General features: G+C 53.3%; 5 protein-coding genes across 10 annotated transcripts; 1 reads left to right on the forward strand and 4 right to left on the reverse strand.

Annotated features, from left to right (window-relative positions):
* Positions 1-483: 483 nt before the first annotated feature.
* Positions 484-2878, forward strand: SLC16A11 (solute carrier family 16 member 11; the record flags this gene model as incomplete). Of its 3 annotated transcripts, XM_081029156.1 has the most annotated exons (6): positions 484-543; positions 643-716; positions 966-1176; positions 1440-1583; positions 1741-2508; positions 2595-2824. In XM_081029156.1, the coding sequence occupies exons 3-6, from the start codon at positions 972-974 to the stop codon at positions 2822-2824; spliced, it is 1347 nt and encodes a 448-aa protein (XP_080885282.1). In that variant the 5' UTR covers positions 484-543; positions 643-716; positions 966-971. The 3 variants fall into 3 exon arrangements, with proteins under 3 accessions (XP_080885282.1, XP_080885281.1, XP_080885280.1); XM_081029154.1 differs by lacking the exon at positions 484-543 and having other exon boundaries at positions 950-1176; positions 2595-2878; XM_081029155.1 differs by lacking the exons at positions 484-543; positions 1440-1583 and having other exon boundaries at positions 584-716; positions 950-1176.
* A 623-nt stretch (positions 2879-3501) lies between these two features.
* On the reverse strand, positions 3502-7495 carry SLC16A13 (solute carrier family 16 member 13). The gene is made up of 4 exons (XM_081029157.1): positions 6734-7495; positions 6447-6590; positions 4815-5552; positions 3502-4115 (listed from the first exon to the last, which is right to left on the reverse strand). Exons 1-4 carry the CDS (start codon positions 6930-6932, stop codon positions 3922-3924), a joined length of 1275 nt encoding a protein of 424 aa, XP_080885283.1. The 5' UTR covers positions 6933-7495; the 3' UTR covers positions 3502-3921.
* A 1953-nt stretch (positions 7496-9448) lies between these two features.
* On the reverse strand, positions 9449-15431 carry BCL6B (BCL6B transcription repressor). The gene is made up of 9 exons (XM_081028230.1): positions 15269-15431; positions 14526-14716; positions 14070-14291; positions 13601-13960; positions 13166-13287; positions 12451-12615; positions 12228-12358; positions 11973-12110; positions 9449-11518 (listed from the first exon to the last, which is right to left on the reverse strand). The coding sequence occupies exons 2-9, from the start codon at positions 14702-14704 to the stop codon at positions 11402-11404; spliced, it is 1434 nt and encodes a 477-aa protein (XP_080884356.1). The 5' UTR covers positions 14705-14716; positions 15269-15431; the 3' UTR covers positions 9449-11401.
* Positions 15432-20939: 5508 nt separating this feature from the next.
* On the reverse strand, positions 20940-23759 carry BACC1 (BPTF associated chromatin complex component 1). 4 transcript variants are annotated; one of them, XM_081028531.1, is made up of 6 exons: positions 23622-23759; positions 23336-23430; positions 22624-22725; positions 21763-21953; positions 21442-21546; positions 20940-21199 (listed from the first exon to the last, which is right to left on the reverse strand). In XM_081028531.1, exons 1-6 carry the CDS (start codon positions 23640-23642, stop codon positions 21195-21197), a joined length of 519 nt encoding a protein of 172 aa, XP_080884657.1. In that variant the 5' UTR covers positions 23643-23759; the 3' UTR covers positions 20940-21194. The 4 variants fall into 4 exon arrangements, with proteins under 4 accessions (XP_080884657.1, XP_080884656.1, XP_080884659.1 ...); XM_081028530.1 differs by having other exon boundaries at positions 20940-21203; XM_081028533.1 differs by lacking the exon at positions 22624-22725.
* Positions 23760-23953: 194 nt separating this feature from the next.
* Positions 23954-25721, reverse strand: RNASEK (ribonuclease K). Its single transcript, XM_081028534.1, has 3 exons — positions 25512-25721; positions 24754-24830; positions 23954-24336 (listed from the first exon to the last, which is right to left on the reverse strand). Exons 1-3 carry the CDS (start codon positions 25587-25589, stop codon positions 24195-24197), a joined length of 297 nt encoding a protein of 98 aa, XP_080884660.1. The 5' UTR covers positions 25590-25721; the 3' UTR covers positions 23954-24194.
* Positions 25722-26547: the final 826 nt, after the last annotated feature.

Below are 26547 nucleotides of genomic sequence, written 5' to 3' on the forward strand. Positions count from 1 at the left end.
CCTCATACATAATAAGGGAGTCCTCTTCCTTCCCCTGAATCTTTGAGGGCATATTCTTGCAATAAGCATTCAGTGGAGGTAATTTGATAGCCAAGATTTACCTGGTCTTCCAGCAACGTTTCCTGAGAACAAAACTACTCATTGCCTCAGGCCTTGGGGGACCACCCGTTTCAGTGCGTTGCCTACCAACCTTGGGCTTGCTGGGGATTGCAATCCACGCGTCTTCTCCGTGTGCAGCAGGCGGCAGATGCGTGGCCATGGGCGGGGTGGCATTCTTTCCTCGCTTTTTCGGGGGCTGGTGTGTGTATGTGTGTGTGTGTGTGTGTGTGTGTCTGTCTGTCTGTGTGTGTGTGTGTGTGTAATTGAGAGAGAGAGAGAGAGAGAGAGAGAGAGAGAGAGAGAGAGAGAGAGAGAGAGAGAGAGAGAGAGAGAGAGAGAGAGGGAGAGATTTAATCCTCCTGGGACTCAGCTTCTGGCCTCACCCTGGGCTCCACGGATTGGCTGTTGCAACTCGCCTCCGCCCTGCGTACCACCGCGTCCCAGGTAGCTCAGGCCCCCCACAGTGATCTGTTTACGGAAAGAGCCCGGCCAAGTTGGGCTCACTTTCTGCACACACTCCCCTCTGTGGACCCGCCCGCACAGGAAACGGGGAGAAATCAGGCAGAGCCATTCCTCGTCCTTTCCCTCCCCGCCATCCCATCGCCTGGAGAGATCGGGTAAGGGGTAAGGAGTGTGGGGGGAGGGAGAGTCCCAGGCCAGGATGTCACCCAGTCGCATTACCTCACTTGTACCCAGGAATTCTATCCCCAGGCCCAGCTCCTGCTCCCTCCGCCCCCGCTCTATCGTGCTCAGGGTGACGAACCCTCCCTGGGCAAGCAGCAGCCAGAGGCTGGGTGTCAGGGATGCCAGGTCCCTAGAAGAGGCACAGACATGGAGACTTCATTCACAGGTGTTCCCTCCCCCAGACGGCGATGATGACCCCCAAGCTGGCCGGACCTCCAGACGGGGGCTGGGGCTGGGTGGTGGCGGCCGCAGCCTTCGTGGTGAATGGGCTCTCCTACGGGTTGTTGCGTTCTCTGGGCCTTGCCCTCCCTGACCTCGCGGAGCACTTTGACCGAACTGCTCAGGACACTGCGTGGGTCAGCGCCCTGGCCCTAGCCGTTCAGCAGGCAGCCAGTGAGGGAGGGCCCCGAGGTGGGAGGCGGGAATGGGGTGGAGGAGTCGTTGAGTGTAGTGGTGGGGGACCCACCTGATTACCAGATAACCTGAGAATGGACGACGGGTGGAACGAAGTTCTAGAAGAGAGGGTCATGAGGTTAAGGGGAGGAGCTATTAGGCTGGTGGAAGGGTTTTAGGTCTAGGCAAACAGCCAATGAGGAGTGTTGAATCGAGTTTTGGGGTCCAGGGGCGTGTCTTCCGTTTACTCTGCCTCCTTCTAGGCCCAGTGGGCAGCGCACTGAGCACCCGCTGGGGAGCACGCCCGGTGGTGATGGTTGGGGGTATCCTTACCTCACTCGGCTTCATCTTCTCGGCTTTTGCCGGCAGTCTGCTACACCTCTACCTTGGCCTGGGCGTCCTTGCTGGTGAGGGGAGAGGATACCCGGGTCTTAACGGGGTAATGGTGAAAATAGGAACTTGTTGGGGGCTGGAGGCCAACCGGCCAGCGGCCCGTCCAAGGAGCAGGGCTGGGATAATTAGGGCAGGCATCCCTGGTCCTCACCGCATCTTACCCATTCACAGGCTCCGGCTGGGCCCTGGTGTTTGCCCCTGCCGTCGGGACCCTCTCCCGTTACTTCTCCCGCCGTCGAGTCTTGGCTGTGGGGCTGGCCCTCACGGGCAGCGGGGCCTCCTCGCTGCTCCTGGCGCCCGCCTTGCAGCTCCTCCTGCATACTTTCGGCTGGCGGGGGGCCCTGCTCCTCCTTGGTGCCATTACCCTCCATCTCACTCCCTGTGGCGCCCTTCTGCGACCCCTAGCGCTTCCTGGCGACCCTCCAGAGCCACCCCACGGACCCCTAGCTGCCCTGGGCCTAGGTCTCTTCACTCGCCGCCCCTTCTTAGTTTTTGCTCTGGGCACAGCCATGGTGGGGGGTGGGTACTTCGTCCCCTACGTGCACTTGGCCCCTCACGCTTTAGACCAGGGCCTGGGGGGGTATGGAGCAGCGCTGGTGGTGGCGGTGGCGGCGGTGGCGGATGCAGGCGCCCGGCTGGCCTGCGGGTGGCTGGCGGACCAGGGCTGGGTACCCCTCACTCGGCTGCTGGCGGTGTTTGGGGCTCTGACGGGACTGGGGCTGCTGGCCGTGGGGCTGGTGCCGGTAGTGGGAAACAAGGAGGGCTGGGGGGGCTCTCTGCTGGCCACAGCTGGGGCCTACGGGCTGAGTGCCGGAGGTTACGCCCCACTGGTTTTCGGAGTGCTTCCGGGGCTAGTAGGCATCGAAGGTGTTGTACAGGCCACGGGGCTGGTGATGATGCTGATGAGCCTTGGGGGGCTTCTGGGCCCTCCCCTGTCAGGTAAGGCCTGAGCCACCATTTCACCTCGCCAACATCCTCTGCCTCTGGGATTTGAAGCCTCTAAATTCCTTTCCCCTTCCTCTCAGGCTTCCTAAGAGATGAGACAGGAGACTTCAGCACCTCCTTCCTCGTGTGTGGCTCATTGGTCCTCTCTGGCAGCTTCATCTACATGGGGCTGCCTGGGGCAATGCCCTCATGCCATCCAGCCTCGAGTCCAGCCACCGCTCCCCCTGAGAGGGGGGAACTACTCCCCATTCCTCAAGTTGCCCTGCTCTCCCCAGGAAACCCTCACTCCATTTTAGATACCTCTTGTTGACCATTTGTTTTGGTTTGAGCCCATCCCCCAATAAAGAATTTTTGGTTCTCCTGCAAGCTCCAATTGTTAACCAATCTAGGATGCTGAAAACATTCTACTTTAGGTATTCGAAAAAGCTGATTGAAACACTAAGCCCTGGGGGAGGGGAAGGGTATCTATCTGTTCAGCCAGTCCATTTCTCTGTACCCAAGTTGTTACCAATATAACAGGGAATCTTTGAGAAGTTGTCTGCCTGTCAGCTTCAGTTTGTTTGGGGAGGAAGGGGGGGCTCATGGGTGCTACCTACTCCATCCTCATTTCGCTTACTCAAAATTCTTTCCTGAATCTCAATGTCCTTCTACTGGCCTGAGATAAGTACAAGAATCCTAGACCCAGACTTCAGCTCTCTCAGCTTTAGCTCCCTCTCCCAAACTACCCCCCTACATGCACATGCGCATGTACACACACACACACACACACACACACACACACACACACACACACTGTGTCCCCACCATTTTCTTAATTTCTTTTCTAAGACACAGGAGATAGTGGGAAAGAGGGAGGTCAGTGGGAAAGTGGGAGGAACTATAATCCACAGAGCAGAGTCCAGGGTTAAAAATCTCTGGATCACCAGAGCTCTTGGACACCTCCCCTCCACCCCTCAAGCCGTGACCCCATTCACCAACCCAAGCATATGGGCTCTTTCTGGGATTCTGATTATTACCCAGTTTTCTTTTTCAGTTTTATCTCAAAGGAGCATCCCTCTTTCCCAAACATCTGTCTTCAGAGAAGAAACTTAGTGGGCAACCCAGAGATCACTTGTAAAACATAGTAAGTCTCTTGGCCTTTGATTTCCACAGCTGACTCACAGCTTAAGGGAGCAGGCTGAACTCCTGGATCCTGCAGAAAAGGTTTTGGGTGCAAAGAAGAGATAGGAGTCCTCAACAAAATACAAAGGGTTGGCACACACATTGCAGAAACCCCGCGCCTGCTGTGGCAGAAGATAGATCAAGACGCTTAAGGCACTGTGGTTCTGGGGGCATCAGGATAGGGCAGGAGAAGACCTGGAGCTGCCAACCTCTGGCTTTCTGGATCTGACAGCCCCTTTTTGGAGTTCAGTCCTCTCCCAGCCCTTCCTTGGGCAAAGGGATTCTGGTATCCAGTGCCTCTGTTACAAGGTCCTGAGACTTGGAGGTAGATGAGGAGCAGAAGTGCGGCAGAGTGATGAGAACTCCACTCCCTGCAAGAAGGAAGGCCCCAGCCACCACAAAAGAAGCTGTGTAGTTGCCTGTCACATCCCGGAGATAGCCTATGTCCAAGAGAGAAAAAGAATACACATGGGTGATCTGTTTCCTTAGACTGATGGCTCAGACACATTTTTGGGTGGAGGCAAGAAAATAATCCTTAACCCATCACCTTGGAAGAGTTAGAACTCCCAAGGTAGGACTGAGTGACCTTGAGAACTCTGGTTTCCCAAGGGGCTTCAAAAGGTAATTTCAATCATCTTCCCGTCTTCATAAAGGACCTCCAAATCAGCCAGTGAAGATTTGAGGATCCAAATCGAATCAGGCACACCTCTGCCTTTCTTTCTGGAAACTATGGCCCTCCCATCTACACCTTCAGTTAATAGTTAAGAGAAAAATGTTACAGGTCTGAAGGTTCTGGTACCTTGAGAACTTTGGTCAGATGACTCAGACATCTGGGCTGGGGCCCAATGGACCAAGGGAAAGGGCAGTGACATGCTATGTCTGGCCAGGTAGCCAGATCCTCTGAAAACCCAAGCTGCAGGTACCCTACCAAGGGTTCCACGTAGCTCCTTTTAGTCTTTCCACAGCCCCAATTTCTTTGTCCCATGGACCTACTTCAGTGCTACTATGATTGGCTATACAGGCCGTGTAGTGTACTATATCAGACAGCAGTATTTATATCCACTCTAATGTAAATAGTCCCCTCCCCAAATGGTATGATACAACAGTCCTGGCCCACCTGGAAACCCCATTCCCCTTACCTGACAGAGGAGCTCCCAGCAGCCCCCCGATGCTCTCTACCATCTGCACCATTCCAAGGCCACAGTATATCCTTCCACTTCCCACCAATTCAGGCAGCACGGAGAAGGCCACTGGGGTCAGGGCCCCTGATGTGAAGCCATAGGCCACAGCCAGAGTCACCAGGGCTGTGGGAGCCTGAGCCACAGGAAACAGGACCAGTGACACCCCAGTCAGTGCAGTCCAGAGCATCAGAAGTCGTGCCACAGGCCCTGGAACTGCATCCCCTAGCCACCCAGAAATCACACGCCCCATAAGGTCAGAAATAGCAGTCACTGAGAGTAGAAAGGCAGCAGGCAGTGGATCCCAACCCAGGTCTTGGAGATGGGCCACTAGGTGCACGTAGGGAATGAAGTAGCCAGTGTTGATCAAGGTGAGGGCAACAGTGTAACGGAGGAAGGGGCCATGATGGAGAAGGAAGGCAAGTTGGGCCCCAGGACCTCCCATGGCAGGGTCCTCAGTTAGGGAGAGTGGGCGGAGGAGAGCACCACAGGCCACCAGGTGGAGGGAGAAGGCAGACACCAGCAGTAAGGCACCCCGCCAGCCATAGTGGCTGAGCAGCCATTGGAAGAGTGGGGCAAAGGCAAAGGAAGACAGACCCACGCCTGTCAGTGCCAGCCCCATGGCCAGGGATCGCCGGCGAGAGAAGTAACGGGACAGGCAGGCCAGGGTCGGAGTGAAGGTCAAGGCCCAGCCACAGCCTGTTAAAAAGGAAGAAATGGAGGTTGGGGGACTCTTAGGGAGGTCTGGGTACCCAGTAACCCCAACACTGCCCAATAGCATAATGTAGCACAAGGCCTGGTTACAATCCTCGCTTTGAGACTTTCTAGCTGTATGACCTTGTGTATTTTACTTAATTGCCTGACTCAATCTCCTCATCCAAAAAATGGGGGTAATATACTTTATGGGACTGTGGAGGTTTGGATATAATGTTTGTAAAGTAACTAGCACAGAATTTTGGAGTCAGACCTGGTTTCTACCATTTTTGGCTGTGTGATCTTCATTTCCCAAGTTGCATAAGCTTCTAAAGCCTTGTTTCATCTGTAAATAGGATAATGATATCTATTTCACATCCACAGTACCTGACACAACTTTACAGTATGTACTTTTTTCCTTTTAATACTCTAGTCCTACTAACTCAGGGCTTGTATTAATATATTCTGGACTGGGGCAGCCGGTTTGGCTCAGTGGTTAGAGCACAGTGCTCATAACACCAGGGTAGCTGGTTGAATTCCCACATAGGCCAGTGAGCTGTGCCCTCCACAACTAGACTGAAAACAACAACTTGACATGGAGCTGATGGGTCCTGGAAAAACACAGTTCCTCAGTTAAAAAAAAATTTTTTTTAAATATATATATATATATATACACACACACACTTTCTGGACTGACTTGTCATCTCTAAATTTCCTAATTGCCCCACCATGTTTATCAATTTAGTCATCCCTCTTAAAAATTCCCTTTGGGGCACAGGTGCTATTTAAAACTTTCTCTCAGCTTCTCCCTAAGTCTTTTGGAAAGAGCAGGAAGAAGGTGATAGTCCAGAAGCGAAAGACTCAGGCATTTGATTTTTCTGCCTGTGCTCAGGGTCTCACCAGAGAGCAGCCCAATACTCAGGTACAGGTGGGTCAAGGAGGTAGCAAAGGAGGCGAGCAGCATCCCCAGCGCAGCCAAGATGCCCCCAGCCATCACCACGGGCCTGGGCCCAAACTTCGTGCTCAGGGCACTGCCCACTGGGCCTGGGGAAGAGGAAAGCGTTCTGTGAGAGGATCTCAGGCGTCCTTCTCAAGCACGCCGCACCCCCTCCCTTCCCCTTTTCTATCCCCGCATCCCCTCCTCCTTCCGAGGGTCCCAGGACACCGGACCCAGGCACAGCACTCACTCCCAAACTGCTGCACGGCGATTCCTATGGAGGTGATCCAGGAGACGCGCGCTGCCTGCTCCTCAAACGCCGCCACAAACTCCACGAAGAAGACCCCGAAGGAACGGAGCACCCCGAACACCAACGCGGACTGGAAGAACGCCGAGAGCACCACCATCCAGCCCCAGCCCCCGTCGGGGGGCTCGGCCCTACGCGCCATCAGGGAGATAACAGCTGCCACCAGGAGTAAGAGCCCCCGCGGGAGCAGGGCTCAGGACGCTCCACCTCTCTCCACCCACCGAGCCAGCCAGCCGGGCGAACGGACGGCTTGGGGCCTCGCAGGGTGGGTAGAGAAAGGCTGGTAGCGAGGAAGGTACAGACGAGGGTTTGAAAGCTGCAGAGAGGCTGCGTGAGGCGCCTGCGCTTTTCTCCTACCGGGGCGACGTGGTGTGAACAGGCCGGTGCTTGCCGGGGAGACCAGCGCCTGGGGGCGTGGCTCTGCTGGCGGCTGGTAAAGAATTAGAGGCCTGGGCGGGACAGATCTGGGCGTGGGCCAGCGTTCGCTGGAAGAGCCGGGGGGCAGCACTGGGTTTGGGCCCCACCCGTGAGGAGAGCCAGTCTCCGTGTGGATTATCAATTTTTTCATTGCAAGAGTCAGCACCTGATCAGCCTAGCGTAGCTCGCTAATGAGTACGCGTGATTCCTGAGCAGGGTCTCCTGAGCAGGGACAAAGCCGGAAAGGCAGGGCAGGGTTTAGAGCATTGTTCTGGACCCGGGCCTAGAGTGGAGAGCATGCGTCTAGGGGGAACTTTAGGAGACCGATTCAGATGCCGGACGCGGGGACCTCAGGAGGCTGCTTCCGTTTCCTGTCCACCTAGCACGCCAATTCGTCCAGATTTCAGCAGCAGGACCCGCATGTAAGGAGTACGGGGGGGTTGGTGGTGGATAAACTGGTTTAGGAGAGGAAAACGTTCACTTACTTAACGAGGAGTTGCAAGTCCAGGTGGGGGCGAGCAGAGGTACTGAGATGAGACTCAAACAAAATACCTGGCCAACCTCCTGAGGCCACTAGAATCTAGATGCCTGGATCCCTGAGAGGTTCAAAGACCAAGGGAAGAGACAAGGGGAATGGGTCGTTGGATTCCTGGTGTTCATTTCTGCAGCTTGTTGCCACTAACAGGAAACCTACAGGTCACAGAAACCAAACATAACTGGGGAGAGGAAGGGTGGGTCCTACCAGCATCACCTACCGCTTCTTCATTGGGACTGGAACCTTTTTTTCTGTTCTGTCCTTCTAGTAACAACCACTTTCTAACCAGTTTTCGATCTCATGATTACATAAAGAGACAAGCCATGACTACTGGAGCAGTGGATACCTCCTACCCAACTAGTACCCAGTGCCTCTACCTTATATAGCACTAATGGCCTGGCTTTCTGTTTCTTCATTATAATTTAAACTCCCCAGGACCCTGACCTTGAAACTTAGACTCAAGTGGTCATACCCAGACATGTGGGGAATGGAGGGGGGAGGGAGGCTGTGTAATTTTGAAAAGTATAGTGAGACTTACAATTTTATATGTGGGAAATAAAAAATCATATCCAAAAATCTTTTTTTTTTTTTTTTTGGTAAGTAAAGTCAAAACTTTGGGTGGTGGGGAATATGCCAATGATGTAGAGTTGGTGTGGTGGTATAACATAGTGGTTAAGAGCACAGTCTTTAGAATCAAAGTTCCAATCTTGGCTTCATCACTTAATGACTTGGCCGAGATACTGAACGTCTTAGTTGGCTTCCCTATCTGTAAATTGGGGATAATAATAGCACCTACTTTTTAGGGTTTTCAGGTAAGTTGAATTAGATAACCTATGCATTAAAATGCTTAGTTTAGGGCCTGACATGTGGCAGGAGACAAGTAATATTAGCTGGTCTCATTTTTAACAGGGGATAAGCTGTAGTGGGAGAAGAAGGAAAGTTGTAATTTAGTTTTGTTTCATTTTTTGCTTTTTAAAAATCTAATCCAGGTCACGGGTTTTAAAAGACTGAGAAACACAACCACAAGCTGTACATATTGGAAGGAACTGCAGAGACCGTGTTGATGGACTTATTTCACAGATGAGTAATTTAAGTCCAAAAGGGAGGTAACTTCCCAGAATCAGTGGCCCTCTACCCTCTGCTCACAGGGAAGAACAGAGCTGTGCACACAGGACACAGATAGGACAGGGAAAGAATGAGAGAGAAACATGTACTAGTCAATGGATAGATTCCAAGACACTAGTGCTGGGGGAGGAATAGAATTGGCATATTGGCTCGAACTACACAGCCTTCTCACTGCCACCTCTAGCCCATATTATTCTCATGGGACCCAAGTCCTATCCATTTTCCTTGGTGGCGGTGGTGGTGGCGGTGGTGGTAGGGGGTGTCCCAGCACAGATGCATCCTCAGACTCTTGGTATTATTAGTGGCTTCCTGGTTTCTCCCTGCCGCCTCCACACTTCAGGCAGGAAGTGACTTCAGAACAGCAGGATGCAGGTGGCTCCGGAGAAACTTCATGAAGTCATTGGTTCCTACACAATGAGCCGGAAAGCAAGGGCAGGGGAGAACAAGGGCCGTTTAAAATGTCTGGGGGTATGGAACAGTGGAATGAGCAGAATCCAAGATGGTCTCCAGGAGGGAAGAACCTTCTTTCCCCCGCTTCACCCAGTCCCCAGATCACCCAAGCAAGAACCCAGGACACAGCAGGCAGCACAGAGAGGCTTCTTTATTCCATGATTCTGATCTTGCAAGATCTAATATCTCCACCCCTAGGCACTCTCCACCTGCCCATCCAGTCTGCTAAAAAAAAAAATTGTGGTTCCCTTTCATATCTCTCCTCTGCTTCCCCTCCCTCCTTCAAGTCTGCAGTGGGGAGTAAAAGGGAGAAGAGCAGCTTTCTCACCAGTCCCCACTAGTGCTGACCTATCTTGAGGAAGCTCCTCCCCCAAGATTCAAAGTGCTTCTTACCCTCTACCCCATGACCCATAATCAAATAGGCTCCAGAGCAAAAGGGGCAGGATTGTAAATCAAGGCTTCAGGGTGTCATCTAATATTACAGACATTCCATCCAATTAAGAGGCAACCCCATTCCTAACTTTCTACCTACTTGGCCAAACCAGAGACTGCACCCCTCAACCAACCTCTTAATTCTACCTGGTACTTGGTCCACTAGAAGGTCCATCAATCAATCAGTCTTTTAAATCTTCTAAATCTCTAATCCTAACAGTAATCCCAATCATAATCCCAAACTATAGCAAATCCAAAATGGAATTCAACCCCTTTACTCTCCCTGTGGAAGGTTCTAATGCATTCACTGGTTCCAGACAGGAATGCAGTGATGGACAGACCAGGTCACAGACCCAGCTTTTCTAAGGTAAGAAAGTTACCAAGCACTTGTGACTTCTAGAGGCAAAGAAGTTTCTAGAAACTGGGCATTTGCCAGAAATCCAAAAACCCCCTGAAGGAAGAAGGGGTTTGTCTCAGGTAAAGAGAACCCTAAGGAACATTCAAGCCCAGGTGCCTCTACAGTAAAGGACTGGTCACATGACTCTTTACTGTTTAGTCAAGATAAAGAGTTTCAAAATTCTCTCCTAGGTCATAACATTCTTAGATACTGGGCAGTATCAGAAAAGGCTGCATCACCTCTGATAAGGAATTTCAGATCTCTCCTTCATGGAGAGATCAACTCAGTGCTAAGAACAGGCCCTAGGGGGAGGATTATGGGCTCTATCATGACAGACACAGCAGAGTCAAACCTAAGTGACCACACTAATGGGACAATCAGGAGCATGAGAGAAAGCTTCTCTAGTCATCCTCCCAGTTCCAAGACTGACAAAGGTGCCACACCCACAGCCCTCAGGAGGCATTTATTACCTCCCATTTCAGGCTCACCGTAAAGGTTCCCATAACCATTGAAGAACAGAGAAAAGTCTACCCTGTTCTAGCTTACTAGATAACTTATAATATCCAGAATACCAGAGAGGGTTCCTGACCCAACTCCACAAACCCACATGTTCCCAGAGCTGCCCTAGAACAAATAAAGGTTCCAGACCTAGAATTAGAAGGACAGGACACAGAGAACCCCTTTCTCCATTTTAAACAAACCAACAAGCAAACAAATGGGAGAAAGAACAACTCTAAAGATAAAAGTTATGGCTATAATAATATAAAACATTCAAGCCAAAGGAGACAGCCAAATGCTAATCTCTGCCAGCAGAGCTGTGACCTCACATTCTGTTTCAGGTCACTTTTGATCACACTTGTGGAAGAGGGAGGTGGGAAATGCAATACAATGAAGGCCCTGGTGTCACCCAAAGGCCTCAATAAATTATATTTACAGATAAATCAAAAGATGAGGGTTGCAGGTAGAGGACTGTTCCCTTAAGGAAACAGAGGCCTCCAGTCTCTCCCTCCCCCAGCTCCTAGCTTTCTCCTCAGAAACAATTTTGATTGTGGGGAAGAGGTTTTGACCAGCAAAACAGGCAACTCAAACTGGGATCTGCCACCCCTGCTCTCCCCAGTGAGAAATTAAGGTGGTGGCAGTTTCTGATACTAAAGGGGCCTTACACACCCCCATGCCCAAGTCTGCCAGAGAAACTAGGTGTGGGCTGGCAGCTTTCCCTGCTTCCAGCAAGTGAGTGGGGTCGGCCATCGCTCAGCTAGGGCCCCCCGAGAATGTGGTAGTGCACTTTGGTGTTGGTAGCAGCTCCGTGTTTCTGGCGCAGATGCAGTCGTAGTTGACTCTTGTGCCGGAAATGCAGGCCGCAGGGGTCGCACTGTGGGGGGGGACAGCCAAATCAGGTCCCTCTCCATCCACAACCACCTTTTAGGTGTTGATCAAGGCAGAACTGTCCAGCTCTCCGCCGAATAGAAGATTTTAGTCCTCCCAAATCCTCAAGGGGAGGCCAAGAAGATAGGCGCCCCCCTCTTCAGCAAACGTTTTTCCATCTGTTAGCTACCTCCTTTACAGTAGTATAGTGTCCAGTTCAGGACCCTAAATTATATACCTGCCTATTCCCACCTCCATCCCCGCCCCTTTACTCACGTCCTTCCCTCCCCTCCCGCCCCCTCCCCTCCCCGGCCCCGCCACTTGCGCACACGGACTCTTCCAGGGCACTGCCCATTTTGAAGAGATCTGGTGACCACTAGGCACGCTCCTCTCCGAGCCCCGCCGCTAGGAAAATGGGAGGTAATTCTAAGACTTTGGGCCAGGCCAAGTCGGGTACTCACGTGGTAAGGTTTCTCCCCTGTGTGGATGCGAACGTGGCTCTTGAGGGTCTGTAGGTGGCGGAAGCGAGTTCCGCAGGTAGAGCAAGGATAGGGCTTCTCCCCAGTGTGGATCAGCACGTGCGCGCGCAGATGCGCTACCTGAGAGCGGAGGAGACCTCAGACCGCGCTCCCAGGAGGAATAGAACCGTCCCCCTGCGGCCCGCCCTGCACTCTTGCAAATTTGCCTTGGAGCCGGCTCTGAGACTGGCTCTGTACCTGTACGAAGCGCGAGCCACACGTTTCACACTTATAGGGCTTCTCTCCCGAATGGATGCGACTGTGCGTTTTCAGGTTTGCCGGCCGGTTAAAGCGGGCTCCGCAAATGGAGCAGTGGTAGGGCTTTTCCCCTGGAGGCAGAGGAAGGGAGGTCGGGGACTTAGCCGGAGGATATATGTGGGCATGACGGCCAGGGGCCCTCTCCTCCCTCCTCCTCCCCTACCTGTGTGCACCGTGCGGTGGCTGGCCAGGTTGCCCTTGTAGCGGAAAGCAGACCGGCAGAGCTGACACTTGTAGGGCTTGTCCTCTTCCCCCGGAGCCAAGGGGTCTAGCCCTGATGAGCACCCAGCCACAGCCTCACAGTTCTGGCAGCTGAAAAATTCACTTCCTGGGGAGGAGAGTGGGTGGAATCCTCAAACCACACAGTAGTAGGTTTTCTTTTTCCCAATTTACTGTTAAGGCTTCTAGGGCTCAGTTGACTTACTGGAGGTTACATGGTTAGTTAAGAAGGCTCCATGTCTGCCTCCAGAGTACTCTGCTAATCTCTTCAATAGTGGTGTTGGTAGGTGGAGGCCTCTGCTAGTGGGTGGAAGTTTCTGTTTCTCTCTCCACTCTTGCACCACTCTGGATGACAGCTTGCCAGAGAGGCCCTGCCAAGCCCTGGGCTGACCAATCAGCCTTGGATGGGAATAGGCCAGAAGTTCCCAAACACTGCTATTCATTGGAAGTTTTAAAAAACACTGATGCCTGGATCCTACTTCCAGACATTCTGATCTATGGGGTGTGAGCTGGGCAATGGGATTTTGAAAAGCTCCATAGGTGATCCTCATTTGCAATACATAGTTGGAATAGGCCTTTCCTGAGGCCTTTGGGCCCAAACTGACCTTGAGCAGCCACAAGAGAAAATCCCAGAAGGAGGTTAAAGGAGGGGCTCTTACCTGGTGGTGGACCAGCCCTTCCAGAGGGTGATGCAGTGGCCTCTTGAGCCCGGGGTGTGAGATAGAGGGTATTGACTGGAGCCCCACATTTGAACTGTACAGTGGCAGCAGTTGGAGAGAGCCTAGGCAGAGTAAAAGGTTAGGAGAAGGAGAGATGTGAATGGGGTGGGGGCAGGGGAGGCTGCTTTACTGTTAGAGAACTTGGAGCCAAAGGCCTACCCTCCAGAAGTGTCAGTATTGACCAATAAGCCATATCCAATTGTGCTGCCAAAGACCCACCCCACTGAGTAAGCCTGGCCTCTGGCCAACTTCCTAAGGTGTGCTAGTGTCTCGAACCCATTCCCTTACTCCCTGATCCTGACCACCCAGGCTCAATGGCTCTGCCTTCTAGCTGAGGCTAGCCACCACATATTCTTGGGGTTCCAGTTACTGTACCTGCTCTGAGGACCGGGAATGTGTCCTTCTTCACTGCTGCTGCTGCTGCTGCTGCTGCTGGAAGCCTCATCTCCACTGGGGAGCCCAGCTTGGGGGCAAAGTTGACCAGAACTCCTCTCCCCCTCCAGGCTCCCTGCTTGGGAGGCCTGAGAGTTTAGCACGATGAACTTGTACTTTTTCCAGTTGCAGGCCTTGGGGTCTGGGCTGCCTGGACTAGGGGGGCCTTGACTGCAGCTGCGAGACTCAGTAGGTGGGTCTGGGTGCCCTTCGGAGCGCCTGGGACTGCCTGGTGGAGGGGCCGTTGGGGGCGTGGGGGGTTCTGCTTCCAGGGGCCGCAGGGAGATGCCCAGAGGTTCATAGCTGGGAAAAGTGCGATGGACATTAGTGCTATTTCCTAATCTTGGCCTCTGCCCTTGACACCTGGGATGCCACCTCACCCACAGAGAACACCGAGCTAGGGCTCCTTCACCTGGCCTGGATGAAGCGGTGGCATGCTTGGACCACATGTTCCATCTGCAAGTAGGTGGCGGCCGCAAGCACCGCTGGTGCAGTGGCGGGAGAGAGGCGTAGGCGCGAAGTGTACATGAAGTCCAGAAGAGGAGCGAAACCTCCAGCTTCAGGGCCCCCGGGCAGGGAGAGCACATCCACCCCCACTCCTGCACGGCCTCGGAAAATTGAATAGAAGAAGCCACTGGAAAAAGGGTTGATAGGTCAAGTTAGGGGCTAGGGAAATAAGAAACACCATTATAGAAAGCCACACCCCATAGAGAGCTCCGCCTCCTCCCCCACTGTCACCCCGCCTCAATTCCGGGACGCTCCGCCTCTTGCCTCTGTAAAGCTCGGCTTCGGATTCCCTCCCAAAGACCTTATGGCTCCGCCCCTTTCCCATTTGGTCCCACTTCACCCCATGAGGCTCCCCTCGAACCTGCAGGCTATGAGAACTGCCTTGTGAGCTCGAAGGGGTTGCCCGCCAACCAGCAGCGTGACGTCAGTGAGGATCCCGCGCAGGCGCAGCTCGTTCAGGTTGCCGAGCACGTCGGAGGAGTGGCGAGTGAACTCGCGGACATAGCCTAGCTCTCCCTCCGGTGTAGCGGTGGAACCCATCGCGACGCAGGCCTGCGGGTGCCAAGGAGAGGGCTCAGGGATCCAGGCAGTCCTAAGACGGCTTCCCTTCCACAGTTTGCTTTTTCCTCCTGAGGTGCAACTAGAGCCAAGCCCGTGGCCCCGGCTCACAGAGCCTCACTTAATTCATCCCGTTTTTCCTGCCCTGGACCACACCGTCGCTCGCTTTCCGCCTCTAGATTCGAAGGTTTCCACACCGCGGCGTTGATGGCGGGCGTGGGGAATCCTGCGCGCAGCCCTTAGTTCGACTCCTAGCGCTCTTCCAGCACCCCCACTCCTAGCGCCCTTCCAGCAACTCCCACTCCTGCTTCGCTGCGCGCCTGAGTCTCAGGTGTCCGACCCTGCCTGGAGACCCCAGATGGCATGAAGTCCACACACCTTCAAATCCCAATCGAAGCTCTCTCCCCCAACCCACGAATTCTACTACTACCTAGTTCCCGATCCCTAGCTGAGCCCAATTTTGGGGCCTCAGTCTTCCTATCATTAACAAACCCCAACCCTCTTCGGGGACCCAGGAGTCTGGTTCCCTCAGTCTCTCGTTCTTACCCCCGTCCTGCAGGGGCTGCGGCTTCTCTTCTGGGGGGGGGCGGGGTCTCTCTCCCCTCTTGGCCTCGGCTCCTTTATCTCGCCGGGATGTCGGGGGCGGGGGTGGAGGTGGGGTGAACGCCTGGGTCTGTATCCTTCCTTCCTCCCTCGCTCTCCAGATGGCGATCCCAGGGCGGGGTCTCCGGCTCTAGGGCGGGACCTCAAACTCTAGGTGGTCGTAACCTAAGGGGTCTTGGGTCACTGAAAGTGGAACCAAGTATGGGACACTGAGATTGGGGAGGAGGTTGGGGATATCGAGGTTGGAAATATGGGTGACTGGATGTCGGATGGGCGGGGGACTGGGATAGCGAAAATTGGTGTATTGGCTTTTGGAAGGGTGTGCCAAGAGCCTGTTACAGGAGAGTGAATACAGCAAAACTCCCTTTCCAGTGTACGGTGTAATGGGACATAAAGGGGAGCCCAACGAAGCACCAGGTTTGGGGCGCAGGCGATAGTGGGCTCCTGTGGGGTCTCAGACAGCGGGAGGGATGGTGTGAATGACAGGTCCCTCTGCGGAGCCTACAAAAAGGGCGGGGGGCGGCTCTGACCAGGCGGGGTAGGGAAAGGGCGGATATGATTTCTAGTTCGTTTCCCTCCATTGTCCTGCGACCGGACGGCCCCGCCAGCTGCTTCCCCTCGAGGAGGTGGGGAAAGCCCCGGGTGAGGGCCAAGAGACGCTCAGGAGACCCAGGCGTCCGGACTCTTGCTCTCGACTCCCTTCTGAATCCTTTTAGGGATCCAGAGAGACAGACTCCCGCCCATAGCCCGCTCGCCCTCCCCCAATCCCATCTCACCAGGGCCTCGGGCACCCGCCCGTCGGCTACGCTTGGAAGCTGGCGGGACGCCGGGGTCCAGCGCGGCAAGTAGTCAAAGCTCGGCAATGTTTGGCTCCTTCCACGAGGGGGCGGACGAGCACTAGCTTCGCCTCGTCCGGGCGTCTCCACCCGGCTGGGGGGTCCACTCAGACCCGGGCGCTGGATCCGTTCGGTCTGGGCGGCTGAAACCTTCGTCCTCCTCCCCTTTGCGCGGGTTTATTCTGTCCCTCTGTCTCCTAGGAGGGGACTAGGGTTGGACAGAGGGAGGGAGAGTTAGGCGACAGAGGGGAATTTTCTTTGAGGCAGGGGTTCCTACCTGGAGTGAGAAATCCTCTGGCTTTGGGAGCATGGTCAATGGGTGGGACATGGAATGGGGTCCGAGCCCTGGGAGTACAGGGTTTTCCTTTCTAATTAAGCTAGACTATTATCTGTCTTTAGAGGTGGATTTTTAGTGAACATTAGTATGAAAGTTGGGTGGGGTGAACAAAGAGAAGGGAAAACCCGGAGGGTCTCAGGGTAAAAGAAAGGTGAGAAGGCAGGATAAGGCCTGTTAACCCTAATTTTAAGTCTCTTGGATATAGGCATGGGTCACACCTCATATCTTTTTTGAGGAGATATTGGGTGGGGAAGACAAGGTTCATTTGAAGAAGGGAGGCCAGAGCTGAGTCCAGCTCCTAAGCAGGAAAGTCTTGGATTTGGGCTTGAGAGTCTCCAATTGCCCAGAGATGACTATTACCTATGAAGCTGCATATCTAGGTCTGGCTGTGCAGATTTGAGGGTGTCTTTATTTGGGTACACAAAGAATTGCTGAGAAAACTGAAAATCAGGGACCACTAGGGATTCAGGATGGTGAGGTGTCTTTTTTGCATGTGAGGGTTACTTTGGTCTCTGCCCAGTTTGGAGGTAGGCGTTAGACTAGGGGCGCCCTGTGGTATCAGGATGGAGTTGATTTTGTATTATCTGGTCAATTGTAGAGTGCATATTTATTATGGGGTGTTGAGTTAGTTTGATTGTTTTGGGCACTGGGGGCTGTATTCAGTCTTGAGGGTGGATGGTAAGTTAGGCATGGAGCTAATTTTGAAGCTACATTAGTTCTGGGGATTCTGAACCCACAATTTGGAGATTGGCATCTTGGAATATCAGGAGAACCTGCTAGGTACTATTCAGGAGGTGGGTGAAGGTTTTGTTTTAGAGATTCATAGTGATTGGTATATATGGACATTCTGATTTCAAGTATAGTAGTCATGCTGTTTTGGAAGTGCATCCTGTTTTGGGGTGCCATATAAGTTTCAAGGAGCAGATTAATTTAGGGGGCATGAAATTCAATTTGGAGGGTTTTTTTTGTTTTGTTTTGTTTTTTATTAGCTTGAGGTAGAACATAATAGGAACCTGGGAGCAAATTTGAAGGCCTGTGATTAGGGATCCATGAGGGGGAGCAAAACTTTATATTTGAATGTTGTAGAAACTTACTTTGAGGAGCGGGTATTCCTGTTTATGCATAGATAGCCAGGAAACCTTTTTCCAGGGGGAGAAACAAGGTGAGGGCCCAGAGTAGGAGACTAAAGTTTTGGGGTATCCTTATTTTTGGGTGTTTTGTCACTATTTGGGTGCATTTGGTGAAACTGAGGGATGGATCTTAAGGTGAGATTGATTTGGGGGATCACTTAATTTGTGGTATGATGCTCGTTTGGGATGTCCTTTGCTTATAGCTCCCTTTCACTCCAGATTCTAGAAATCTCATTCTTTAGTGAACCCCCAAATATGCCCAGGATTTGCAGGGAGAAATTTGGAAAGAGAGGGTATTTCCTCTTATTTCTATGTAGCCTGGATAGATCTAAGGAAGAGAAGGTGGTTTCAGATTCTGAACCCCAATTTCTTAAGGGAGCATGCCTCAGTTTGGGAGAAGGTGGGCGATACGGGGTGTCTTGTGGTAAAGTGGACACCCTGACTAGGGCAGTTGCTGTTGAAACTGGCAAAGAGAGGTGGTGGGGGGGTACAAGGAGTTGATTCTTGTACCCTGGTTTTCTAGGATGAGAGCCCCAAACAGAAAGCAGACATAGGACTGGGAGTGTGGGTGAGATTGGGGGGGAGGGGTTCCCCACGGCTGCAGGGGGTAGAGGGTAAGCCAGGCCAGCTCTGCACGCCTGGGTCCTGCTCTCTTCGGCTCTCCTCCCCTCTCTCCCTCCCACCGCCCACCCCCCTAACCCAAGGAAAAAAAAACTGCCTGTGCAACAGCAATGGCAGATTCCAATCCTCCAGGCTTTCCTGAACCACCACGGAGACCAGCCAGGGGGGAGGGGAAGGGAGGATCGGGCTTTCCTGCTTCTCTTAAGACTGGGGCTATGGGCTTGACCTCCTGGCCCCTAGCCCTTTGAGGAGTGCCCCTCCTCGTCTGGAAACCAGGTGTCCTGGACCCTAGCCCCCGGGCGGGGGGGTGCCTGGAGAGACCGGGAGGAGGAAGGAGGGAGTGACTTCCAAAATTGGCATCGGGACAGAGCAGGGCTGGCGGGAGGCAGGCGAAAGACAGAATTTTCCTGAAAAAACGGGAGTATCTGAGGACCCCAAATTTGGGGAGCTAGTCCAGGACTGTCCTACCAACATCCTAGATTTTTTGGGGATTTTTTTGGGCCCCCGGGACCCCTGTAGATGGGGTGAGGAATGTAGTGTTGGGGGAATCTGACTGGGGCATTGCAGCTGCCTCTCCCGCCGAGTTGGAGACGGATGGGCTGGGACCGGTTTTGGGGGGGGTGTCCCCAATTCTAACTGGGAGTGGAGGAACCCCATCCTGAGCTCTCTTGTGGGGGTCCCCACTGCCTAGGGCACTCCCTACTCCCTGAGCCAGCTGAGAGGAAGGAGGCCAGCGATGCGACTGGGGCGGCTCCTGTCTCCTTCACCCCAAATGTGAGGGATGCACCCCAAATTTTGCTCCCTTCAAAATAGGGGACCAGGATCTCAGGGGAGAGTAGCTGAGGTAAGTGGGGAGGAAAGTGTCCCCTGTTTTCAGGAGAGACGTGGCGGTTGGGGGGGAGGTTTGGAGGTGCGTGCTGGGGTGGGGTTGGGCTTTGTCAGTCTTGGAACTGGGGGGACGATTGGAGAGGCTTTCTCTTATGCCCCTAAACTGCAGTTGCCCAGATGGAAACCAAAGGCTGAGACCAGAGGCCTCCAAACATCCACAGCTGTTAGTATAGTGTTTGATATATGTTTCACCCCCACAAAGGCTCTGCCGAGGATGGGAGCTGGGGGCAGCTGTTCAGTTTGGGGGCTGTGAAGGGTGGAGTGAGGAGCAAGAGGCCTTGGCAGGATTTGTTGTAGGACAAATAGGGGTCTCAAAGGAGGGGGTCTGGCATCCCTGGGGCCTAAAAAGCCTGCTTACACCTACCATCTTAGATCTTTTTGATTGCTAAGAGTTTTGGGGGGTGTGTCGGAAGGGAGAGTGGTAAAGGGTGGGATGGAAGGTGGGAGGATAACTTTTCGTTTTTGGAAGATATTATTTTCATCTGCGGAAGGGATTTTGGCCCTTGGATTTTGCTTTCTGAGGGGTGATTTTAAAAAATCAAGTCCTGGACAGGAGGAAGGCTGAGGGAAGACCTACGATGGGGGTGGGGAGAGGCATATTTGTCTCAGCTTAAACGTGGCTTTCTGGGGTGGGCATGCCTTCCTGGGCCTGATGGATAGGCTGATGGGGGTTGTTGCAGGGGGTAGGACTTGGGTCCTAGGGGGTCATGGAGAGTGGGAACAGCTCTGGGGGTTGAATACCTGGCCCCCAGGTCCAGATGGCTTTCTTCCTGGGCCCTGCTGTTCCCCTTTCCCCCTGGCCTCCATTTCCTGCCTTTGGCCTCCATCTTGTGGCAGGCCCAGGGCCCAGGGAGACTTCCGGCCCCCCTCTCCCAACCATGTTTCAGCCCCACCACCTCTGGATCGCCAATTTCCAACCCTGCTGTCCTTGGCCTCCTGTCTCTCCTTGCTTTCTCTTGGGTTCTGACCCAGAGAGCAGAGGAACGGACACAGGAAGCCTTGGGTCCCTGCCCTTGCTGAGTCGGGAAGCAGTTTGTTGGTCCCCCACAGTCATTCCCTATTTCCTCCGCCTTTGACCCCACCCTAGAGATCCCCTGACAGTTTCTAGATAGGGAAGATGGTTCCAGTCTTATACTGCAAACCCTTAGGCCCCTCTCCCTCCAGTTGCCTGCTCAGCTCCTAGCTCTGATTTCTGGTTTTCCCCAACCATTTTGGGACCATTTTTGCCTTCTCTATATCACTACTCTTGGTTGTGGGGGTCTTCCCAGCACTGTCTTGTGCTCCTGTCCTCTCCACCCACCCGTCCTGCTCCCGCCCCAGCAGCACACTGTGGTTTGTACGGCACTGTGGCCACGTCCAAACCACACTGTGGTGTTAGAGCGAGGGTGGGGGAGGCACCGCCGAGGCTTGGCCCTGGAGAAGTGACACAAAAAACATCTGGGGCCTTCATGCAAAGTGGGGGTTGTGAGGGGCCGGGGGAGGTGAAAAGGGAGGTATGAAAGCACTGGAAACAGCCCCTTTAGAATCCCCAGGAAGTCTCAGGAATACTGACTGCCAGAGACCCACCCTGGGAGTAAGTTCTACCTCCAGAGAGCAAAGTAAGAGTCTTTGTTGCCCACACCCAGCTCCCCTGGCTCTAGCAGCACAGAAATATTGGCACTGGGAAGAAAGTCTGCCAATATTGGCTGAGCTGCTCCAGGCAGAGTGGTGAGAGCTGCCAAGGAGGGGCTGAGCCCCTGGGGGGCTGAGGAGAGAGGGAATGGCCCCTTGCACTCCAATAATGTTAAATGAAGGCACCAAGCTGAGAGAGATATCTTTATTGTTTTCTGTATAAAAATGTCCATCAGATGGAGGTCAAAGGGGTTGGAGGCAGATGCTTATTCTGGAACAAGGTGGGCAGCCCTAACAGCCTTTCGACCCTCTCTCATGCAGGCCTTGCTAAGAGTCCCAGATGATCCACAGTTTCTGGGTGAACAGTGCGAGGGGTCAGAGGTGGAAGGCTCAGCAAGAGAGCAGAGGAAAATCAGCAGAGGTCATGAGAAGGCCAGAATCCAGGGTCAGGCTGTCTGGAACAGAAAATAAAATGGGCCGAGATGGAGCAAGCCCCAAGTACGCTTCCAGGACAATTCCTGCCTCCCCAAAGCCAGGCTCCTTACTGACCCAACCCCCTGCACTGTGTATGAGAGAACCTCTCTTCCACAGCCCCTGTACAAGGGAGAGGGCTCCTACTGAGACCCTCCCCTACCATCCAAGTGAGTACTTCCTCCCCCACCCCTTCAGCTGGTGTGGGAGGAGGACTCCTACCCTGGTCGAAGTTGAGTTTCTTGGCTGGAGGAGTTTCTCCTAGCCCTTCAATATCCACCAGGTCACTGTTGGCGTCGGAGTCGTTCAAAGCACTGAGTGTCACATCTGGGAAGGTGGCATAAGCTAGGCTCTAGGTCCCCTGACTGCCACCCCGGCTTCCCGAGGCTTCAAGCTCTCCCTCCCTCCCCCACCCCGGCCATTCTCTGCGAACCTTCACTAGGAGAGGAAGATAGATTTGTCTTTCTTTAACTCAAGCCCAATTCTCTCACTGAACCTCAGACGGGACATTTAACCCTGAAGCAGCAACTCCACAGCCCTCACCAGCCTTTTGTTTCTTTGTGGGGGGACCCCCGGTCTCTGGGACACTGGAGCTGGTTGGTGGAGGGGCAGCTGGAGGAGGCGACAAGACACCAGATGGCACCTTCTTGGGGCCTTTCTTGGGTGACTCAGCTGGAAGGGGGATACCAGAGTCTTCATATACCTTGCGCTTCACAGTGGCCTTTATCTGAGCCCTGAAGAGAAGAGAGAGCAGGTTAGGGAGTCATCAGAGAGGATTAGGGAAGAAAGGAGAGAAGGGATTCGGGTAATGGGCCACCCTGAAGGAATATTGTGGAGCCCCTTCAGAAGTTAGATAAGAGTCCAAGTTAGGGCCCTAACCCTTTGGTAGGGTTCTCATATTCCTGAAGCTTTTCACTCACTTAGGGCAGATGGAGTGTGAAGAATGGATTGCCTGAACTGAGTAGTGGGAAGGGCCCATTTCCTAATTCTCTTCTGGGAGAGATGTATGGATATGGAAGGCTACCAGATAAGGCTTGGTGATGTACAGGTAGATTCTGATCAACTAGTTCAGAATCACAATATCCCTGGAAACACTACAGTAGTAGAGTCTCAAAAGATCTGAATAAATAACCAGGTGACTCCCATTACCAAATTCAATTACCGGGTAGCTCAGGCAACCTAAAATCAAAATTCTTGGAAGATCCTGATTACCATAGAATTTTAGTAACTTCTGACCAATTGTGACAATTCTTTTATCTTTCAGCCATCAAGGGGATGGTAACAAAACTAGCAACAAAGTGGGTAAGATGTTGAGCTGGAAGGGAGTTCTGAGGAAGGTGGAACAATGGTTATGGAGGAAGAAAGCTCCCACCCCCCTTTCTCTACCAGCCAACCCTCCCTCACACTGTCCGTTCCTTGATGACACAGCTGATGTGATTAAGATCGTCCCCAAATCGCTTCACAGCAGCCCTCAGCATCTCTATCTCCGTTTCCGTCCACTTGGCACTGTCAGAAGGGGAGAGGGGAATAGCGAAAGTGGGAGGAGGAGGGCTGTGCATTCCACAGCAACCAGCCTCCTCCCCCTAATATCTGGGGTCACTCCCATGGATCCACAGAGGTCCTCCTTTAAAAAAAAAAAAAACAACTTAAGACCCCATGGGAACCCCAAGGACCCCTTACCACATTATAATATTGTAACCACCACCACCTTGTAAGGAAACCTCTCCCCCATCAACGTGAAACAGCTGCTGTAATGTAAGTAGCCCACTGAAGCCAATTCAACACGTAGGAGTCTACAAACTGAAACCCGGAACATAGTCTGCAGCAGTCTGAGGGAATTCCACAAGATTTGGGGTGGATGGGTAGTGGTGGTGGTCTTATGGTCTGCGGTTCACAGTAGGGCAGAGCTGTGAAAATGAGTCCAGGTTATGAGCCTCAGTCTGTGGTTTTATCTGTCATTCATTCAACAGTCATTTACTAACACCTGCGCTGCGCTATGCCAGGCACAAAGGCAAACTAAAACTAACATCTGTTCCTGCGCTAGAGAGAGTCCGTGTCAATGATCGAGTCAAAGCGTCCGCTCTCAGCGTTCACGTCCCGGTTCGGGCTCACGTACCCCGCGGGGGAAGAGTCGGCCACGGGATGCAGCTGCATCGTCAGCTCCCCGAGCTTCGTGAAGGCAGCACCCGCCGCGGAGAAGATCTCTCCGACCTGGGGGCGGGACAGCATTACCAGGAACCGGGGCACAACCCCCGCGCCGTCCCGCCGGGAGCCCCTAGCCCCACCCCAGGCTCACCTCCCGCCCCCCGCTTCGCATCCCGGGCGGAAGAGCCCGGAGCCAACTGGGGGGGCCCCGCTTTCCCGTGGCCGCCAGGGAGCGCTGTCCGCGAGGGAGGTCGAACCTTTGTGGACGCCGACGTCATGGCCCCGCGCGCCTCCGCAGGGAGACGCTGCCACCACCGCCGCCGCTACCACGGAGCCGGGACCGGAGAGCCGGCGGGTCGAACCGCTTCAACCCGCGCAGGAAGTCCCGCCCCCCCTGCAGCTGATTGGCTCAAACTCGGCGGCTCAGCGCCTCACCGCCGTAGTTACTTAGGCCGCCTCGGCGCACTGAGGGAAGGAGAGTGGATACACCGCCTCACTTCCGGCCGGGCTTCACTCCACTTCCGTCAAGGTTGAGGGGTCTGAATTGCCTACTTGGAGCCCGACCCCCAAGCCAAACACAGACACAAGGTTTAAGCGAGCAGTTTCTCTTTATTGTGGTACGGGACAAGGCGAGGGAGCTGGAGGAACAGGTGACGGCCAGTCCCAGCCTCCCTCCACTGGGGCCTGGCACCAGAGATTGGAGAACAGGGATTCAATCTCTCGCCAGGGAACGCGAGTCCCGCAGAGGGCACCAGAATGGGGGATCATGAGAGAGTGGGGAGAGTCTTTAAATAGAGGAGGGGGCTGAAGAGGGTGAGAACGACTGTGCTCTAGCGCACCATATATTCCTTGCGCTTATTGAGCCGAACTTGGCAGAAAGAGAAGCCTCCAAGGAGGAGGTAAAGGCTCGCAGCGATGAAGCAGTTGTAGCTCACTTGCTCGTAAAGGTTGTATATGTTCTGCGGACCATTCCTAGGGGTAGAATTAGGCGGAGAAGTGTTCAGAAACATTAATAGCCAACATTTACTCAACACGTACTACGTGCCAGGTATCCTTCCAAGTGTTTTTACGTGTATTATTATCACCTTATTCACGCTTCTGTTATTGTGGAGTTCTATTAGAGCATCCACTTTGCAGAGGTGGAAGGAGACACAGAGTAGTCAAATAAAATACGTAAAGAAGCCACACCTGAAGTGGTGGGTTTAGGATGGCCACTGAGGTCAGACTCCCACGACCAATCCCAACTGCTAAAGAGAGCAGTTCTCAGCACGCACCCAGTGCCCAGGCCTCTGGGTCCCAAGTATCCAGCTTCCAGCAATTCCCCGCGCAGAATTCTGACCTCAGGCTTAGCCACCTCCCACCTGCCCCCAACCCCACCTGACAACTTACTCAAAATCTTTCTCCGTGAAGGGAACGTCCTCAATTAGCACAGCGGAATGGACGTTGAAAAAGATTCCCAGCATTATCTGAAAAAAAGAGAATGGGTAGGTTTTGACCTCAGGCACCTGACCTCCTTCCACTTCTACTATTGCCACAACATCTGGGTTTGGGAATTTCAAGAATGAGCTGGGATTAGAGATGGCTGTTGCTGGATTCAGACTCTGTCATCCGGAACAGGGCGTGAGGTGGTGACATAGAGAGAACCTGGTTGGGACAAGGGCAGGAATAGTGAGCAGCCCAGGAACCTAGATTATCCTCCTCGCCAGAGGCGTCATTATCACGGGACAGGGCAAAGGGGTCAGGAGGAATCGACACTCCTTCAGTTTTTCCTGCAGTGGGGCGGATAGATTCCTGGGGAAACAAAGCCCCAGCTACCCATTTCAGGAACAAAAACTCCCTTTCCTCTTCGGTCCTCTATTTAATTCAAGCGTCTCTCAAAAACCCAGCTCTTCTTCCTTTTACTAAGAGGAGTCTCCAAATTTACCAGCCCGGGCTCCCATTCCAAGCTCCAGCTTCCTCCCCCACTACCCGTTCCGCTCCAGTTCCCCATTTCTCAATCCCAGTCCTGTTTCGTTTCTCAGCGGCTAATCTACCACCCCCTCCAGCCTGCCTGCTGCTTCCTGAGGCCTGAAGTCTCCTAGCCTTCCAGCCCTCCAACCCCGGGGCCCATTAGGCCCTCTCAGGTTCTCGCCAGCCAGTCCCCTCACCAACATGATCACTCCCCAAGCGCTGAGGACGATGCCGCAGGCGGCCAGCTTGGGCCCACAGCACAGAAGCGACGCCATGAAGGGAGTCTGGAATGGTTTAGATATGCGCCGCGTGGAAGGCGGTGAGAGGAAGCCCGGGATGCGCCGTATGGGGAAAAGCGAGCTGTATTCGGGGGCTCCCGCGAGGGAGGACACAAAGACCCGAAGGAGACCGAGGGGGCGTGGCCTCCGGACCCAACCATCGTGCTGGTGGGGTGGCAGGCGGAGAACGCTGGGCGACTCCGGCTCCTCTCGAGACTTCGGCGGGAAAAGGCGATGTCTGAAACCAGATTAGTCTCTCATAAATCTTCTGTTGACCCATGTATCTGGGGCACCAGTATTGCAGAAGCAAGGGCCTCCGGTTTCTTGGTTCCCCCCCTCCAGGTTGGAATGGGAAGAGCCGGTATATCACATGACCAATGTTGGCAGGTCACGTGACGAGGAACAAGGCAGTAGCTGCTGGTTAGGAAAGAGCGCAGGTCTCGCGGAGCTCCTGGTAACCTTGGCTATGGGCTTTTAGGAGTAGAGGGTTGGAACTATCTGATTTTTCTCTCAGATACCGTACGTAGTTTAAGGTGGTATCCTGTGATGGGAAGATGGTAAGTGAAACAGATTTACACCGAGAGAGAACGCCTGCATTTCCTCTCTACTTATCCTCACCTTTAAAAATAGATATTATGAGGAATACTTAAGTAACTTTTTGTTACCAAACATGGAATACTGAATAGTTTTGGATTCCAACTCCAGGAAAAATAGAGGCGTTATGTAAAGTCTAGGGAAAACAGATCCTGAGCGAGTTGTGAAGGTGAGTGGTCCTGCTAAATGTACTGGAGAAAGGACTCATACACAAAAATGTCACTGCTTCCCTACTGTAAACTAAAGAAACGGATTATAGGTCCTTTGAATAAGGTAGGATACAAGATTTAAAAAATATGAATAGATCATCCTCCCAAAATAAAAAGATTTTATACTTCATTAAAGAGAGACAGATTTGTAA

Source organism: Rhinolophus hipposideros (genome assembly GCF_964194185.1).
Source record: "Rhinolophus hipposideros genome assembly, chromosome: 20".
In the NCBI taxonomy this organism is placed as follows: domain Eukaryota; kingdom Metazoa; phylum Chordata; class Mammalia; order Chiroptera; family Rhinolophidae; genus Rhinolophus; species Rhinolophus hipposideros.